This window comes from Manis pentadactyla, chromosome 3 (assembly GCF_030020395.1).
Source record: "Manis pentadactyla isolate mManPen7 chromosome 3, mManPen7.hap1, whole genome shotgun sequence".
Taxonomy (NCBI): Eukaryota; Metazoa; Chordata; class Mammalia; order Pholidota; family Manidae; genus Manis; species Manis pentadactyla.
The window spans coordinates 119,790,515-119,803,159 of record NC_080021.1 but is presented as its reverse complement, the minus strand read 5'-3'; the positions used below and the strand labels follow the sequence as shown (position 1 = coordinate 119,803,159).

At 36.3% G+C, this 12,645-nt stretch overlaps 1 protein-coding gene across 27 annotated transcripts in view; it reads left to right on the top strand.

Annotated features, from left to right (window-relative positions):
- Positions 1 to 12,645, top strand: part of PARD3 (par-3 family cell polarity regulator) — an 815,317-nt gene that overhangs the window by 377,747 nt on the left and 424,925 nt on the right. For all 27 annotated transcript variants that reach the window (XM_057498381.1, XM_057498383.1, XM_057498384.1 and 24 more), the window contains one exon: positions 7,249 to 7,429. In XM_057498381.1, the coding sequence (XP_057354364.1) occupies positions 7,249 to 7,429 (181 nt within the window). The remainder of the gene's footprint in view (positions 1 to 7,248; positions 7,430 to 12,645) is intronic.

The window sequence follows — 12,645 nt, the reverse complement described above, 5'->3', positions numbered from 1 at the left end:
CTGTTTCTGACAGTGAGAATATTGGCCCTCTTTATCTAAAATGGTTTTCTTTTTCATTCACTCCTTTGTGTGTGCACGTTTGTGTGCACACACTTGTGTGAGAATTTCTAAACCATGCACTTGTGAGAAACAAATTTATGTGCCGGTTCTTTTTGTCTTTAGCCTTAAATTAAATGGCAAAATAGTTTTCAAAGTTACTTCTCCCACAATCCTTCAGTGCAGTTGTAGTTCTCATTTGTTTGTTTGTTTTTATTTTTATTAAGGTATCATTGATACACAATCTTATGAAGGTTTCACATGAGCAACATTGTGGTTACTACATTCACCCATATTATCAAATCCTCCCCAACACACATCCTATTGCAGTCACTGTTCATCAGCCTAGTAAGATGCTATAGAGTCACTACTTGTCTTCTCTGTGCTATACTGCCTTCCCCATGACCACCCTACATTATGTGTACTAGTCATAATGCCCCTTAATCCCCTTCTCCCTCCCTGCCTACCTACTGCTCCCTTCCCTTCCCTTTGGTGACTGCTAGTCCCTTCTTGGAGTCTGTGAGTCTGCTGCTGTTTTGTTCCTTCAGTTTTGCTTTGTTTTTATACTCCACAAATGAGGGACATGTCTTTCTCTTCCTGGCTTATTTCAGTGAGCATAATGCCCTCCATCTCCATCCATGTTGTTGCAAATGATAGGATTTGTTTTCTTCTTATGGCTGAAAAAGTGTATATTCCATTGTGTATATGTACGACCTTTTCTTTATTCATTCATCTACTGATGGACACTTAGGTTGTTTCCATATCTTGGCTATTGTAAGTAGTGCTGCAATAAACACAGGGGTGCATATGTATTTTTGAATCTGTGATCTTGTTTTCTTTGGGTAAATTCCTAGGAGTGGAATTCCTGGGTAAAATGTTATTTCTATTTATAGTTTTTTGAGGAACCTCCATGTTGCTTTCCACAATTGTCGAATTAATTTATATTCCCAGCAGCAGTGTAGGTGAATTCCCCTTTCTCTGCATCCTCTCCAGAATTTGTTGTTCCTTGGCTTTTAGATGGAACCATCCTAACTGATGTGAGGTGATAGCTCATGGTGCTTTTAATTGGCATTTCCCTGATGATTAGTGCTGTGGAGTATCTTGTCATGCATCTGATTGTTATCTAAATTTCTTCTTTGGAGAAGTGTCTGTTCATATCTTCTCCCCATTTCTTAATTGGGTTATTTGCTTTTTGGGTGTTGAGGTGTGTTAGTTCTTTATATATTTTGGATGTTAACCCCTTATTGTATATGTCATTAATGAATATATTCTCCCATACTGTAGGATGCCTTTTTGTTCTGCTGATAGTGTCCTTTGCTGTACAGAAGCTTTTCAGTTTGATGTAGTCCCATTTGCTCATTTTTGCTTTTGATTCCCTTACCTGAGGGGACATATTCAGAAAAAAGTCACTCATGTTTATATTCAAGAGATTTTTGCCTATGTTGTCTTCTAAGAGTTTTATGGTTTCATGACTTACATGGAGGTCTTTGATCCATTTTGAATTTACTTTTGCGCATGGGGTTAGACAATAATCCAGTTTCATTCTCTTGCATGTAGCTGTCCAGTTTTGCCAAGACCAGTTGTTGAAGAGGCTGTCATTTCCCCATTGTATATCCATGGCTCCTTTATCGTATATTAATTGATCATATATGTGTGGGTTTATATCTGGACTCTCTATTCTATTCCATTGATCTAGGGTTCTGTTCTTGTGTCAGTACCAAATTGTCTTGATTTCTGTGGCTTTATATACAGCTTTGAGTTGTGGAGCGTAATCCCCAGCTTTATTCTTCCTTCTTAGGTGTTGCTTTGGCTGTTTGGGGTCTTATGTAGTTCTATATGAATTTTAGAACTATTTGTTCTAGTTTGTTGAAGAATGGTGTTGGTATTTTGATAGGGATTGCATGGAATCTGTAGATTGCTTTAGGCATGATGGTCATTTTGAGAGTATTAATTCTTCCTATCCATAGGTATGGAATGTATTTCCATTTACTGGTGTCTTCTTTTAATTTCTCTCATGAGTGTCTTATAGTTTTCAGGGTTTGGTGTTTCACCTCCTTGCTTAGGTTTATTCCTGGGTATTTTATTCTTTTTGATGCAATTATAAATGGAATTGTTTCCTGATTTCTCTTTCTGCTAGTTCACTGTTACTATATAGGAATGCAACTGATTTCTGTGTATTGATTTTGTATTGTGTAACTTTGCTTAATTCAGTTATTAGTTCTAGTAGTTTTGGGGTGGATTTTTAGGTTTTTTTATGTCATCTACAAACAGTGACAGTTTAACTTCTTCCTTACCAATCTGGGTGCCTTTTATTTCTTTGTGTTGTCTGATTACCCTGGATAGGACCTCCAGTACTATGTTGAGTAAAAGTGGGGAGAGTCAGCATCCTTGTCTTGTTTCTGATCTTAGAGGAAAAGCTCTCAGCTTTTCACTGTTAAGTTTGATTTTAGTTGTGGATTTGTCATGTATGGCTTTTATTATGTTGCCCTGTGTACCCATTTTGTTGAGAGTTTTTGTCATGCATGGATTTTGAATTTTGTCAAATGCTTTTTCAGCATCTGCGGAAATGATCATGTGATTTTTGTCCCTCTTAGTTGATGTGGTGGATGATGTTGATGGATTTTTGAATATTGTACCATCCTTGCATCCCTGGAATAAATCCTACTCGATCATGATGGATTATCTTTCTGATGTATTTTTGAATTTGACTTGCTAGTATTTTGTTGAATATTTTTGTATCCATGTTCATCAGGGATATTGGTCTGTAGTTTTCTTTTTTGTGGTGTCATTTCCTGGTGTTGGTAAGAGTGAAGCTGGCTTCATAGAATAGTTTGAAAATATTCCCTCCTGTTCTACTTTTTGGAAAAGTTTAAGGAGGATTGGTATTAGGTCTTCTCTATATGTTTGATAAAATTCAATGGTGAAGCCATCTGATCTGGGGGTTTTGCTCTTAGGTAGTTTTTTGATTATCAGTTCGATTTCATTGCTGGCAATTGGTCTGCTCAGACTTTCTGTTTATTCTTGGGTCACCCTTGGAAGGTTGTATTTTTCCAGAAAGTTGTCCATTTCTTCTAGGTTATCCAATTTGTTAGCATACAATTTTTCATAGTGTTCTCTAATAATTCTTTATATTTCTGTGATGTCCATAATGTTTTTTTCTTTCTCATTTCTGATTCTGTTTATGTGTGTAGATTCTCTTTTTTTCTTGATAAGTCTGGCTAGAGGCTTATCTCTTTTGTTTATTTTCTCAAAGATCCAGCTTCTGGTGTCATTAATTCTTTCTATTGTTTTATTCTTCCCAATTTTATTTATTTCTGCTCTGATCTTATTATGTCCCTCCTTCTACTGACTTTGGCCCTCATATGCTCTTTTTTCTAGTTTCATTAATTGTGAGTTTAGACTATTCTTTTGGGATTGGTCTTCTTTCTTGAGATATACTTGTATTGCTGTATACTCTCCTCTTAAAACTGTCTTCACTGTATCCCACAGAAGTTGGGGTGTTGAGCTGCTGTTTTTGTCTACATATATTGCTTGATTTCTGTTTTTATTTGGTCATTGATCCATTGATTATAAGAGCATGTTGTTAAGCCTCCATGTGTTTCTGGGCATTTTTGTTTCTTTGCACAATTTATTTCAATTTCATAAGTTTGTTGTCTGAGATGCTGCTTGGTACAATTTCAATCTCTTTCAATTTATTGAGGCTCTTTTTGTGGGCTAGTATATGATCTATTCTTGAAAATGTTCCATGTGCGCTACAGAAGAGTGTGTATCCTGGTGCTTTTGGGTGTAGAGTTCTGTAGATATCTGTTAGTTCCATCCGTTATAATGTGTTGTTCAGTGCCTCTTTCTCCTTAACTTATTTTCTGTCTCATTGATCTGTCTTTAGAGTGAGTGGTGTGTTGAAGTCTCTTAAATCGAATGTGTTGCATTCTATTTCCCCCTTTAATTCTGTTTGTATTTGTTTCACATATTTGGGTGCTCCTGTGTTGGGTGCGTAGATATTTATAATGTTTATATCCTGTTGGTTGTAATGACCCCTTTATCATTATGTAATATCCTTCTTTATCTCTTGTTACCTTCTTGGTCTTGAAGTCTATTTTGTGTGATTCAAGTACTGCAACTCTTGCTGTTTTCTTCCTAATATTTGCATGAAATATCTTTTTTCATCCCTGTTAATTTTAGTCTGTGTATGTCTTTGGGTTTGAAGTGAGTCTTTTGTAGGCAGCATAGAGATGGTTCTGTTTTTTTTATCCGTTGAGTAGCTCTCTGCCTTTTGATTGGGGCATTCAATCCATTTCCATTTAGGGTGATTATAGATAGATATGTACTTATTGCCATTGCAGGCTTTAGATTCATGGTTACCATAGGTTCAAGGGCAGCTTCTTTACTATCTAACAATCTAACTTAACTCACTTAGCGCACTATTTCAAACACAATCTAAAGGTTCTTTTTTTTTTTTTCCTTCTTCTTTTTCTTTCCCTTCCTGTCTTTATATTTTAGGTATCATATTTTGTACTCTTTGTATATATACCTTGACTGACTTTGTGGGTAGTTGATTTAATTTTGCATTTGCTTAGTAATTAATCATTCTACTTCCTTTACTGTGGTTTTATTTTCTCTGATGATAGCTATTAAGCCTTAGGAATATTTCCATCTACAGCAGTCCCTCCAAAATATACTGCAGAGATGGTTTGTGGGAGGTAAAGTCCCTCAATTTTTGCTTATCTGGGAATTGTTTAATCCCTGCTTCCAATTTAAATGATAATCTTACCGAGTAGAGTATTCTTAGTTTGAGTCCCTTCTGTTTCATTGCATTAAGTATATCATGCACTCCCTTCTGGCTTGGAAGGTTTCTGTTGAGAAGTCTGATGGTAGCCTGATGGGTTTGCCTGTGTATGTGATCTTCTTTCTCTCTCTGGCTGCTCTTAATACTCTGTCCTTGATCTTTGCCATTTTATTTATTGTATGTCCTGGTGTTGTCTTCTTTGGGTTCCTTGTGTTAGGAGATCTATATGTTTCCATGGCCTGAGAGACTATTTCCTTCCCCAGATTCGGGAAGTTTTCAGCAATTATTTCCTGAAAAAGACTTTCTATCTCTTTTTCTCTCTCTTCTTTTTCTGTTACCCCTATAATGCAAATACTGTTCTGTTTGGTTGGTCGCAGAGTTGTCTTATTATTCTTTTATTCCTAAGGATCCTTTTTTCTCTCTATGCCTGAGTTTTTTTGTATTCCTGTTCTCTAATTTCTATTCCATTTACCATCTCCTCTACCTCTTCTAATCTGCTTTTAAATCCCTCTGTTGTATGTTTCATTTCAGATACTGTATTTTTCAAAGTTTCTGTCTCTGTCTTGAAGTCATCCCTGAGATCTTGAATATTTTTCTGTAACTCTGTGAGCATGTTTATGATTTTTATTTTGAAATCTGTATCAGAAAGATTGGTGATTTCAGTTTCACTGAGCCCTCTTTCTGGTGTTGAGAGATTTTGTTTTGAACAAGGTTCTTTTGCCACTACATATTTGTAATGAATGATATGGAATAATAACTTTGTGAGGTGGTGTCCTCTAGTGCCCTGAAGCTCTCCTCTCTGTGTCTGCCCAGCAACTGGAGTGATGGCTGGGCATTGGTGCCTGCCAGGAGGACAGGAGTTGTTTCTTGCTTCCTGTCAGCAGTGCTTGTGCCCAGTGTCAGGGCCAGTGGGCCAAGCACACAGTGGGCAGCCTGTGTGTTAAGCCCTTGTAGCTGCCTTGGGCTTGACTGCCCTCTGGCTGGCCTGGCATTATTGATTTGCCAGCTGGCACCAGCTGGGAGGAAGGAGCGACAGGCTGCGTATTGCAGTGGGTGTCCTTGGGACTGTGTTTCCAGTCTGGGGGATGGAGTGCCTGAAGCTACTGGACATTCCTAATGTGCTGGGCTGAGTGTGCCAGGATGATTTTGTACATTTGTCCTTTCTACTGTGTAGCATGCTCTGTGTAATCCTTGCTCCTTTAGCAGACCCTCTCACTGTTAGGGAGTCTTTCAAAGTGTGCCTTTTTTTGTCCTGGAGTGGCCAGTTGTGGGTATCTCTCCTCCACAAGCAGCTGAAATCTTAGTTTCTCTGAGTACTCCACCTGTCTTTACTGTCCTACCCCTCTAATCTCCAGAGCACCATGTAATGTGGGTTCATGCTCCCAAGGTAGATCTCCAGGGGTAGCTCTTTAGCAGTCCTGGGCTTCTACTACGCCCCTACTCTGTTTCTCTTCTTTGACCTGTGAACTGGGGTGGGGTGTGGGCTTGGGTCCTGTGGGTTCGTGGCTTTGCTACTTTACCTTTTTCTGTGAGGTCTTCTCTTTTCTTCAGCTGTAATCCATCTGTTGCAGTCTTCTTTGTGGTCACTCTTTCAGGATTAGTTGTATTTGCTGTATTTCAATGTTTCACTCTTTCAGGATTAGTTGTATTTGCTGTATTTCCGTGTTTATATGTGACTTTGGGAGGACAGTTCTGCCTCAATTCTCATGCCACCATCTTTATTTCCTCCTATTTTTCATTTGTATCATAGTTTGGTTTGTTTCTTGGTGCTCCATTTTTGATACCCCTCCCCACCATCCTGCTTGATTTCATTTATTTGTTTCTGTCTTGGATATTTGAATCATTTTTATGGTTCTAAGTGTCAGAGTTATGGAAGAATATGTTCAGAAAAGTATCAAGTGGCCTTTTCCTGCATTATCTGTTCCCACTTACTCTGTTCTGGCCAGTTCACACCAGCTGTAGCAAGCAATCCACTGGTTTCTTTTATCCTTCCTGTATCTGTTGTGCATAAGTGAGCAGATGTATGTATAGACTTTAATGTCCCTTACCTATAAGGGACCTTACACCTTTTGCTGTATATACTGTATGTCATATATATGTGTTGTATATATAAATACATTTTTCTCTTCCATTGTCATTTACAAAAATACTGAAATCCACCCCATCCTTCTTAGCATACTGTGATATAAAACCATTTTATTTTTTTTCAGCAATCGAATTTTTAATGTGAAATGTACAACTTAGAAATGTAGAAGTAAATTCAGGGAAGATGATTTTTTTGAAGTTTTGCTTCCTAAAACATAGCATTCCTCAGTGCATGAATACCAGTATTTTTTCTCCATAGATTTATATCCAGTATGATGTAAGTTTTGATAGCAATTTTCAATGCTTTTGCTTATAAATGCAAATCTCCCTTTCATTTCTAGCTGGTAGCAGTGTTTGATGAGCAAGATCCACATCATGGAGGTGACGGCACCAGCGCCAGCTCCACAGGTACCCAGAGTCCAGAGATATTTGGCAGTGAGCTTGGCACCAACAATGTTTCTGCCTTTCAGCCTTACCAAGCAACAAGTGAAATTGAGGTCACACCCTCAGTCCTGCGTGCAAGTAAGTGAACACTCTTTCTTCTCTGCCTATTTCATCTTAATTTACAAGGATGCCAACTTTTGGTATCCAGCCATGCTTCTATGAATGGAATTCATTATCTGTTTTTATCAAAAATTGATTAAGTTGAGAACCTGAGCAAATATCTTGCAGGAGAGGTAGACTAGGGTCTTTACACTTTCATAGAACTGGCTTACTTTGCTTTAGACTGGTGGTAGACTTTTAACTGCTCACTAAATGTAAGTGAGGATAATAGTTAAGGTTATAGCACCTCAATTTTCTTTCCAAATCTTTCGTCTCAATGCTAGGACTAAAACAAATAGAAACAATCAGAGGCCTTCACACTGAAACAAAACATAACATTTGAAACAAAACATTTAACAACAAAACTGGATTATAACCACTACTTGAAATTTTCATGAAAGGCAGGCAATAATGAGACCTCAGGGCCATAGTTAACTTCAGAGAGCCTGAAGAGCTGCTATGAGATTATTATCTCAAGAAGAGAAAATATAGGGCTTCATATATTTATGTTAGGAATCCTAGGACCCAGAATACTCAAGTGCTGGGGTACTTTCTTGAAGAATTTCTGTCAGTCATTCCTGGCAGATTTACTCAGAAAAGTGAAGAAATTTTGCTAGATCTAATGTTTAGTGTTTGTAATTGAACAGTCTTATAATCAAGTGGTTGTTAAGAGTCTGAAGGTCCATTTCAAGAAATTTAGAAGTTGCAAGTCATTTATCTTTTTGGCTCATCTACTTAGAAACATCTCAGTTTTTCACATGGAAAATTTAATCTTGTGTGGTTTTACTGATAATCTCAGTAGATCTTCATATATAGATCTTCATGTATATTATATAATATATAATAAAATAGATCTATAATAATGCATGAAATAATATATAAATATAGTTAGATAATATTTAGAATATATACTCTTACAAAAGAATTCTGTTCCCACTTGTTGCACTGGCAGCAATCTATAGCATTTTGGCAATTTGTTTCTAGATGCTCACAAACTACTTCTCCTTCCACTGTCCCTTAAAGATTTATATGAGGAGAACAAGGAAGAGCATCAGTTTGATAGTTAATAAGTCCGATGGTACATCATTTCCCCAGGGGGGAAATATGCCGTGTAGAGATGAAGAGCATTGAGAAAATGTAGCATGATGGGGTCTGTGTGTGGTGCTGAGAGGATCACGTGTGGCTGTGGCCCAGTGTCAGCCTCCTAAAATTGCTTTCTACCATTTGGATGAGGAACAGTCACAAATGAGAGCTAGGTACAATGAAAAATGTTTTCAGCGAAGCTCTTGGAGTGGAGCAGTCACTGTAAGGTGTTTCAGTTGAACATTTCCTTATACCTCAGGGATACAGGTTTGTTTGTATACATGCACAAACTAATTGTTTTAAACTAACAGTGAAATAACGTGTGATTATGGACATGCTATTTTAAAAATCTTATGTAGGATTTACTTTAGGCAGTGTTTTTCAAACAGGCATATACCATGCACAGTATACAAGGTAGTATGTAGGTGGTACATAGATTACTTAATTTTCTTTGATTAGACACTACTTCATTAAGTCAATGCTTTAATGATCTGCTTGGAATAAACTTACATATAAAACATGGATTGCCTAAATTTGATTTCAAGAAAATTAAATTTAATTAATTAAACTTTAAGTAATAGTACAGGTATTCATATTCCTGATTATGGAAAACAGTGTCTTTATGTGAGTAATTACACCCTAATGCATATAATTAAATACAGAGCTTCTTTTGTGGTAGATATTTATTAGTGTGTTTTGTAAAGTAAGATGCACCTTTAATTTTGCTGCACCTTTAATTTTGCTACACCTTCAAAAAGTGTTGGAGGAAAGGTACATCCTGTCTTTTTGTTAAGAAGCATTTGAATGGTGTGCTTCCCATCAGTTTTTATCTTTTGCCTTGTCTGGACTCAGCAACATTTCTGAGACACCACCTCCCACATTTGGCTGGTAGCCCATGTGTTAAAATTTAAATACTGTTTTCAACCCCAAATATCTCTTTTGCTTTGTTTTTGTTGAGAAAAGGAATTTATAGTTGAAGAATATGTGTTGTCTTTGCAGTCACCAGTGGGAGAATATGCAAATGTGCCTTTCTTGTTCTGAATTGTATATGTTAAGGTTATTTAGGTTTTTTTGGCCTCAGCAGGCATTGGGAAGAGCATGTTAAGCACCTACTAAGTATAAGGTTTGGTGATTGTATAAAAATTATGCATTACATATAAGGCATTTATCTGTTAAGATGACTTTTCATACTGTATTAGTATCACTTAGTGAAACACAAAACAAGAGTTGGTCTGTACTGGCCAGACATTGTGCTCAGTGGTAAGAGTCTGAATTAATAAGAACTGGTTCTTGTTAGTAAATTTGTGTTTAGTGGTCTTGCTGATTTACAAATATAAAAATAAAGAAGCCAACAATATGTAGATATTTGCTTAATCAAGGAATAATCAACTCTAATTAGGGGCATGGTTAATAAAAGATTTCAGATAAATGAACTCCTAAGATTCATCTTGATGAAAGAGTTGGTAACTTTTATATTTTCCAACTTTTCCTATGAGTGAATTCACTCATCTTCTTTGTTCCATAAGGAATTGGTGAAAGCTTAGAAAGGTATGTAATTTACTTTTCTCCATAAAATAGTGGATATTAAGTTTGGGTATTAAGATAAAGTCTAGGTGGGGTTAATACACAGAATTCTTATCTTGAGACATTTGTAAAAGTTACCACTAATTTGTCCTTGAGCTTTCTCATAGAGAGAACTCTGATTTAGTTACATCAGTGGTTTTTGAATGGGAGTGACATTTTCCCCTAGGGACATTTGACAATACCTGGAGATATTTTTGATTGTCACGCTGGTGAAGGGGGAATGATGCTGTGATCATCTACTTAAGGCCAAGGATGCTGCTAAGTATACTCCAAGACACAGAACAGTCCCCCCATCAATTATCTATCCCCAAATGGCAGTAGTGCCAGGTGGAGAAACCCTGAACTGAGGAATCATTGTCCTTATGGCCAATAGCACTTACCTAAGAGAAGCTAAAACTAAAACTTGAAAAGTTTTATTCAGCCTGGTATTGAACAATGTCCTCAATAATATCCTTAAACTGAAGGGCGAAGAATTGATGGCTAGCTAATAATAACAGTAGTGGCCCTAGAAGGTAAACAATAGACCATAATAACAAAAAAGAGGAAATTATTATTGGCAGTACTACACAAAAAATATTAGTATAAATATAATTATTAGAACAGAAATATTCATTTTCCTTAATACCAAAAAAGTGCTTTAAAAAATGAGAAAGTAAATAAAATGGATCACATATAAATAGGCCATACATAAAATAGAAGGTCTCTTTATGTAAAAGCTTGTTATGTTAAAGAAATAAAAAAAGATAGCCATGAAAAATAGCTGTCTATGGGGAAGGGAGAAGTTAGAAGGGAGGAAATGGAATAGAAAGTAGACTTATAATAACTTGTTTTATGTGTTTGGTATTGGAACCATATTATATTTCACATAACTGTAAGATAATTGAATTTCAATTTTTAAAATAATTCTTAATAACACCTAGTATTAATTAATTATTCTAAAAATTGATTTTATGGAACTGAATATAAATGTATATTTAGTTTATGTCTCAGTTATCCAAGAGTAACTATTACCTGTAACTGTAAAATAGATTTGTACAACCAGAGGGAAATGGAAAAAGTAGAACTGCCAAATTTACAAAAAAACAAAACTGTTCATCTTGAATTATTGGGTGAGTATTATGAGATGAAGCAAATGAAGAATTAGAATAATGTTCTAACTAATGGTAATATTGATTCACAGTACAGAAGAAAAGGGTTATAGGTGTAATGTTGCAGAGAATAAATAAAATATCCCAGAGTCCTCAATTTAAATAGGACATATAATGAATCCATGGTATGTTTAGTAACACACATAAATACACACATGCAGAGACAGGAAGGAAAAATCCTGTATGTGTTCAATGAAAAGTTCTAGAATCAATGGCCTACCCAGTAACTGAGCATTTTTGACATCCAGACTCTGCTCTAGAAATAGCATTTCCATTAAAAGAGATTAGAGCTCCTTGGAGAAATGACTGAATTCAGGTCTGGGCAGGAAATGTATGAGATACCCTGAATCATCCTGTCACGTCAGAAAATAAGGGAGCTATGGAAGATGACTAGAGGTGCATCAGCAGGGCCCAGGAGTGAAGCTGAGGCCCCACTGGCCTGGGGCAGCCACTGGGACAGCAGTAAGGGTAGTCACAGCCAAGCATTCACGGGTTCATAATGAGAATAAATAAGTAAGTAAGCTTGCAGGTATGCTTAGCGAGCCAACTTACTGCTTGGAAAACTGATAAAAGAATTTTAAAAATCAGGTATTTATCCTGCATTTCTCACATGAATGGTATTACTGAGCAACCAAATAGTAGAGGAAGGAAAGTTTCTTTTTATAGAACTATTCCAGCTAATAAATGAAGAAGTAATGATAGAATGAGAATATTACTGTTTTGCAACTCCTGATGAAATAGTGCATCTAGGCATTGCTCATCAATCGCTGCTTAAATAGAAAAATAACAGTAAATTAAGGAGAGTCAACTAAGCATTGTGTGCCTCCTGATGGAAGAATACATCTGCTATGAAGTAGTCTGGACAAGAGAAATCAAATATAAACTGGATCAGACATCTGGATCCAACCACCAATTCATAGGGGACACCAAGCTCTGGGGCATGTTAGCACCGTGAGGGTGTTGTCAGCCAAGAGAACACTGCAGGAAACTAGAAGACAAATAACTCTGGGTCTTCAATACATCAGCTGCAATTTAAAAAATTTAGTTAATTTCTTTTTTCCTTGAACGTTTTACCCCATCTAATGCAATTCAGAATTTAAACATAATATATTTTTAGTATTGAATATCTTTTATTGGTCATCTTTTCATATTTCTCTGAAACAAAGAAAATAGACCAAATTTTAACTCTTAAATTTTCTGTAAAATAAAAATATACTATTGATCATTATTAGTACATAATTGATCAAAGTAGCATAAATACATAGCATATAATAAATACCGCTTATTGATGTGGAAATAAATGACGACCATCCAAATGGGAACAAGCAGTTTATTCAGGATTTGCTATAGTAAGTGAGCCAGCACCATCACTGGCAGGGC